Source organism: Frankliniella occidentalis, unplaced genomic scaffold (assembly GCF_000697945.3).
Source record: "Frankliniella occidentalis isolate FOCC.00 unplaced genomic scaffold, Focc_3.1 Scaffold51, whole genome shotgun sequence".
Lineage (NCBI taxonomy): Eukaryota > Metazoa > Arthropoda > Insecta > Thysanoptera > Thripidae > Frankliniella > Frankliniella occidentalis.
Genome location: NW_026267181.1, coordinates 541190 through 548233, shown reverse-complemented (window position 1 = coordinate 548233; position 7044 = coordinate 541190). Strand labels below are relative to the sequence as shown.

At 51.0% G+C, this 7044-nt stretch overlaps 1 protein-coding gene across 1 annotated transcript; it reads left to right on the top strand.

The window, feature by feature from the left end:
• The first annotated feature begins 1584 nt into the window (after window positions 1-1584).
• On the top strand, window positions 1585-4419 carry LOC113215001 (uncharacterized). The gene has a single exon (XM_026434542.2). It carries the CDS (start codon window positions 1585-1587, stop codon window positions 4417-4419), a length of 2835 nt encoding a protein of 944 aa, XP_026290327.2.
• The last annotated feature ends 2625 nt before the right edge of the window (window positions 4420-7044 follow it).

Genomic DNA, 7044 nt, shown 5'->3' with positions numbered 1-7044 from the left:
CATCTTGGTGCCCCATTCTTCCGGTCTTGTCAGGCGTTCACCTCAACTTATGTCCCCCATTCTTCCGCTCTTGACTCGCAACAACCTAACCTAAGTTGCCACCGTACTTAGCCTAACCTAAGGCCGTAAGTGTCGCTAACCTGGAAACAGGTTGTAACATGTCGCCCGACACCGGTCAAAATAGCGCCTAACCACCGCCCGGGTGAGGTGGCCGTCGAGGAGTCCGCCCGCGCACCGAGTCCGCCGCCGCCCCGCCCGCGAGGTAGTCGCCGCCTGGGTCCCACCGTCCGCCCGGGTCCCGCGCACCGGTTAGAACGCGTCCGCCCGCGGGGTTGACGTCAAGGAGTCCGTCCGGGTCCCGCGCGCCCCGCGCACCGGTTAGCGTAGCTGCCGGCCCGGGGCCCTCCGCCCGGGTAAGGCGGCCGCCGAGGAGTCCGCCCGCGCATCGAGGCCGCCGTGGCCGCCGCCGGCCCACCACGAGGTAGCCGTCCACGCACCGGGACCGCTAGGGGGTTGTGAAGGAAAACGCCATGCGCACCACGGCCGCGAGACATCCCTTGGGTGTCAGACTTTAAAAATCCGGATTGAGCAATCCGTCAAGTGAGAAGATCGTGTGGGGTACGTCATACCTTTTGCGGTACGATATCAGCCGCGAGAGCTAAGAACACTAGCGCCACCTATCGTCAACGAGTGAAGTTCTAGTGATCAGCACTCAGTAGCGCCGAATTGAGGTTGGCCCTGCTCGCTTGAGGATGGGCCACATACTGTGACGAGTTAATTGGGTGGAGTACCTAATACATTTGAGGAACGATATCAGCCGCGCGAGCCAATAACACCGGCACTACCCCACGCTATTATATGCCAAACCCATCACCGGTCACTGCACTGTTAACTTTACGTTAGTTTCCTTGCCCGTCGCTACCCCCGGCACGCCCCGCACGCATCACGTTGCACCTCGCCGAAGTAGTTCCAATGTCCGCCACCAGAGCGCGCACAGCGCTGTGCACCAGGAGTTAGTACGCGGTAGGTACCCGCCACGCTAGAGTAATGACATTAGGGCTGAAAATCTTCCTTTGTCACCATTGACTGCATTGTGCGACAAATTTTCTCTACCATTCAGTAGCGTGATAGACTGTGGGTGTTAGAAGAAATTTGGAGTTCTGCTTTCGTTTTCGCTGTGCTGCTGTTAGCGCCAGTTTTGATTGTCCAGTCTCTCGTTGTTCTTCTCAGCCTTCGTGCTGTTGAAGTGTTTGCTCTCTGTGAGCCTTACTTCTTAGCCTTCGTGCTATTCTTAGCCTTCGTGCTATTAAAGTCTTTGCTCTTCGTGAGCCCTGGTTTAGCTCTTGCTTCTGAGCTATTGCCATGTCTTCTCTTGTAAGAGAAATTCTGTCAGAGTGGGAAGGTGGCTGTTATTATACAGACCAATATCTTTCTCAAGCGTATACGGAGATACTCCTCGCTCTCCTTAACGCATCGCCTGCAGATCGGGCCGATCCAAGGATCGTGCCCTTTCTACTTGTAGGCCATCTTGCTCACACTCGTGTGCATGGGAATGCCGATCCAAATGCCCAAGTCACCTACCGCATGGCTTTGGCTATGGTGGGGCAAGGATCATCTGATCCCATTCCTACACCCCAAACTCACACAATACTGGCGCGCTCCGTCACACCACCCACGGAGCCGCCACGTCCACCCACACCTCCAGCTGGTCCATCGCGACCACGTTCACCCTCTCCGCAACCCCAGGCGGCCAAGCGATCTCGGGAAGAGGATGAGGAGGAACAGGAGGAAGGTCCTACCCTAGAAGTACTCCAAAGTCGGGAACGGGAGCTAAAACGCTTCAACACTAAGTTCCGCGAGGAGGTAGTGATGGTCAGGGGCCTTGCCGATACTCTTCCGTCGGAGGACCTGGTGGTCTCTCTCTTCGACACTATGTTGCAAAGACAGAGACAGGCTGTCAACGCAAAAGACGATGACAGGGTCATCCTCGAAATAGAGAGTGCTGAAAACATTGATAATCCCTTGTGGTTCAGTATGAGAAGGGTTGACCAACTCAATGGACAGGTGGTCCTCGATAAGCTAGGCCGTGTCCTAAAGTCTAATCAGGCCTTTATGGCAAACGGGCAGCTGAAAGTTAGCTTTATTCATGTCCCTACCCCCAAAGCCGGAGGTCATCGGACAAGTCGTGTTCCGAACGAGTCCATGGATCAATGGCTTGAACGAATGGTTGATAAAAGCACCATTTTCTCGCCCGACAATACCAGGGACTCCATGTGCTTGGCAAGGAGTATCTTTGTAGCAAAGTCCAGAGAGGGTATGGCCTACACTACCTTTAACAGGCTTAAGAAACCCGTATCGGGCGTACAGCTAAAAGGTGCCAAAACATTGTGTGCCAGTGCTCACATTGGGTACGACCAGGCTTGCGGTCTGGACGATGTCAGGCGAATGCAAGACATATTGCCTGATTATCGCCTCTGTGTCTTTACAGACAAACACGGCAAGGAGTGCGTGTTCAAGGGGCCTTACAGTGCTGGCCGTAAGAATTTGTACCTTCTTCTACACAAAGAACACTTCTCCGCCATATTGTACCCTTGCCAGGCATTTGAAACACACTTTCAGTGTGAAAAATGTGTTGTTTTTTACAACCACAAGGACGACCACCGATGTGAGGGCTCATGTTGGCGCTGCTTTGCCGGCGTTGTACACGATGACCCCACTGTCCCTCTAGTTCGATGCCCTGACTGTCGCCATCAGTTTTCAGGCGATGCTTGCCTTCAGCATCATAAGGCAGTTAAGATGCGGAATTCTGACTTCACCAAGTGTGAAGTCTTTAGATTCTGCCCAACATGTGAAAAGAGCTACAACACTCTGAAGTCCGGGAAACATGTCTGTGGCTTCGTTTACTGTAAAAATTGCAGAGAGAATGTAAAGGAGAACCACCTTTGTTACATGACTAGCTGGCAGGAAAAAGACAAAAAGAAGGGTTGGAAGTATGTTACGGTCTTCTATGATATTGAGACCACTCAGTGCGACCCAGTAGACGGTAAAGAGGACACCTTTGAACACAGGCCAAACCTCCTTGTGTCACAAGCCGTATGCGACAATTGTGCCAATGTGCCTGGCAATGAGCACTTTTGCACTGTCTGCAATACCCGGCAACAGGTATTCCACAACCTGGATGATCCTGCGGCACAAGTTATGGGGCAGTTCCTGGACTATCTTCAGTCCTTTGGGCCAAAGGCCCACGTCCTGCTCGTGGCACACAATGCAAAGGCATTTGACGCCATTTTTGTGCTCCAGGAGTTGGTGGCTCGCGGCCTCTCTCCCGACCTCACTCTTCAGGGGGCAAAAATACTGTGCATGAAAGTGGGGAACTGGAAGTTCATAGACTCCCTGATGTTTCTTCCAATGCCACTTAGCTCTATGCCCAAATCATTCGGGCTCAACGAGCTCAAGAAAGGGTACTGGCCCTTCTTGGCAAATAAGCCAGAGTATTACCAGTATGAGGGACCTATGCTCGATAGGGACCTCTACTGTGTGTCCAGTATGAAGTCGAAGGCAGCTGACGACTTCAATGCCTGGTATGATACCCAGGTGTCTTCCAATTACCTCTTCAACTTTAGGCGTGAGTTGATCGAATATTGCATATCTGATGTAACGATCCTCCGTCAGTCATGTCAGGCATTCAGAAAACTGTTTCAGGATGTTGCTGGGTTTGACCCAATGCAGCACTGTATCACCCTCAGCAGTGCATGCATGGCGGCCTTCCGCCGCAACTTCTTGACAGCCAACACAATTGGCCTCGTACCTCCAGGAGGTTACCATGGTAGAGGCAAGCAGAGTCACATTGCCCTACAGTGGCTCGACTATGAGTCTGCTAAGCTGGGTCATAAAATTAAAACCATTCACACTGACCGCGAAGTGGCTGTCATGGGAAGGCTTGTGGATGGGTACGTCGAGCTACCTCTTCCTAATGGAGGGGTGGAGCGGCGTATCTACCAGTTCCACGGGTGCTACTGGCACGAGTGCCCTGAGCACTTTCCTGCCACTTCTGACTCAAAGGAGAGCAAATATGAGCGCACAGTTAGGCTCACGGCAATGTTTCGCCGCAATGGCTACACTGTCGTCGAGAAATGGGAGTGTCAGTTCAAGAGGGAGCTTGAGTCTGACACAGAGGTCAAAGAGTACTTCAGAGATAACCCGACCACTAGGGCCACTCCTCTCAATCTCCGAGACGGCCTAGCTGGCGGCCGAACCAGTGCCCTGAAATGGTTCTACCAAGCCAAACCAGGGGAGAAGATCAAGTTGGTCGATGTTATTTGTGAGTACCCGAACGCAAATCTTCGGGCAATGTACCCGACAGGTCACCCTGTCATCCATCTAGAAGATGATCCCCAGATGCCTGACCCTAGCCTGTAGAATGGTATGGTCAAGTGCTCTGTGCTCCCTCCACGGGACCTGTACTTGCCTGTCCTGCCCTATAAGTGCAATGGGAAACTTTTGTTCCCTCTCTGCCGCACTTGCGCAGAGACGGAGAGTATGGACATTTGCCAACATGCCCCTGAAGAGCGGAAATTCACAGGGTCATGGTGTGCCCCTGAGCTGCTCCTTGCTCTGAGGGAGAAAGAGTACCAGCTGGTAGACTTGCACGAGGTCTACCAGTACCCTGGGACCTCTTAGTATAATCCCCGAACCAGAGAAGACGGGCTGCTTTCTGGCTACGTCAGATGCTTCATGGCTCTGAAAATTCAGGCCAGCGGCTGGCCAGTAGACTGTACCACAGACGAGCTCAAGGCCAAGTTCGTTCAGGACACCCTAGAAAATGATGGCGTGGTCCTGGACCCTTCCAAAATGGTCAAGAACCCTGCGTTGCGGACCTTGGCAAAGCTTATGTGCAATTCGTTTTGGGGAAAGTTTGGGGAGAAAACTTTGAGGCCCAAGACCGAACTTGTTCTGACCTCTGAAAAATTGTTTGAGCTTATTACTGACCCTCGCAAAATTGTCACGGGGCTTCTTCCACTAAGTGAAGACTGTCTTCAGGTGACATGGCAGCCGGTAGAGGACAGTGAGGAGTCGTTCCCGACTTCCTCGCTGATCCATGCTGCATATACAACTTGCCATGGGCGGCTGCAACTTTACAAATACCTGGACATGGTCAAGGAGAGGGCCCTTTACCACGACACGGACTCGGTGGCCTACATCAGTCGCCCTAATGAGCCTGACCTGCCCCTCGGCACACATCTCGGTGATTTGACCGACCAGATCGAAGAGGACTTCGGTCCTGGGTCTTACATCACCGAGTTTGTGGCCGGGGGCCCCAAAAACTATGCTTACAAGGTGGCTGTAGGTGGAGATCTCGCAAACATCAAAGTTTGCATCAAAGTCCGTGGTATCTCAATCAACAAGTCATGTGATCAGTTGGTGACATTTGACACCCTTAAAGCGATGGTTATGGGAGACCGGGAAAAAACCACTATTCCCATTCCTCACCAAATCGCCCGGCTTCCAACTTGGAAGGTAGTCACTCGTCCTACCACAAAAAATTTGGCAGGCCAAGAATACAAAGAGGCGTCGTGTTGACACCGCCAACACAGTACCCCATGGCTACAATGCTTGGGAGGAAGCCGACGAGGAGGACCAAGGCCTCCTCGAAGTGATGGGCCACCTAAGAGACGCCTAAGTCACACGGCAGGCGCAGGGGAGAGGCAGGCAGGCCCCACCGGCGCAGGGGAGATGCTGGTTAGGCCCCTATAAAAGAAACAACCACATTGTGTTGGTCATCATTCTTCATGATGGATCTGAGATTCCAACACCCTTGCACCGCCCTCGTGGTAGGTGGAACGGGCAGTGGTAAAACTTATTTCATAAAACGTCTGATTGAAAATAGAGATGAGATGTTCAACACAAAATTTGAACACACCATTTTCTGTTATTCGGAGTGGCAGCCACTTTATGACGAGCTAAAAGACAAGGTCGATTTTCGACAAGAGCTCCCTGTTCTGGACGACTATCCTTCGGGGCAAGGGCCTAAGCTAATTGTCATTGATGACTTTATGGATGAGATTAAGTCACACCAGAAAGAAATCCTAAAATTTTTCATCAAGGGTTCTCATCACAGAAACCTCAGCATTTATTTTCTAAGTCAGTGTCTCTTTCCTGATGGCCTACGACAGATAAGTTTGAACACACACTATATTGTTTTGTTTAAAACAAGCCGAGACTTGGCACAGATACGCACATTTTGCATGCAAGTAGACCCTACTCATTTTCGAGCCCTCCTAGAGGCTTATCATGACGCCACAAAGGCCGGGTTCACGTACATTCTATTCGATTTTAAGCCAAATCAGGCTGATCAATTGCGCATGCGCACCCTCATTTTTCCTGGAGAGTCCACGGTCGTTTACATTCCCAAGGCAAAGTATAAAAGGGAGATGGAAGCTGTACTCTGAATCATTCGTTGACAATGGCTCCTGCCGTAAAGACGCACAAAGCAGTGCTTCAGGTCCTCCAGTCAGCTAAAGCTAATCTTCGTAAAGCGATTCTAAAAGAATCAGACAAAGCGATCATCTACGCTATTTGTGAAATTTGCGATAATTTGCTGAGTGGAAATATTCCACTGAGTGAAAAAGATAAAACCAAGCTCAGGCGACACGCCAATCAAATCAGGAAACTAGCTCAAAAAGGAGAAGGTTGGCTGATTAAGCGCAGTCACCTCGAACAAACAGGGGGTTCATTTCTTCCTCTACTTCTCTCCACCGTAGCATCCGTGATTCCTAGTCTGTTCAAATGAATTATGTTAAGAAAATGATTCTTGTGCCTCACGAGAGTGTGGCTAAGCTAAATAACCCTACGCCATCTACGGCGCAAACTCAGTCGAGTTCGCTCGATTCAGAAATGGATTTGATCATGCGCCAAAAATACGCTGATGATTCAGAAAAATGGAAACATTATAACAATGTACTTCAGCGATATCTCTTTTTCATGAGGGAGCGCCAAAAACCTTTGCAAATATCCTTGGAAGATGCTAATACGAGCATTCCAAAT

Excerpts from the sequence above, each read along its gene's own strand:
- LOC113215001 (XM_026434542.2), top strand. The coding sequence starts at position 1,585 with ATGGCTTTGGCTATGGTGGGGCAAGGATCATCTGATCCCATTCCTACA.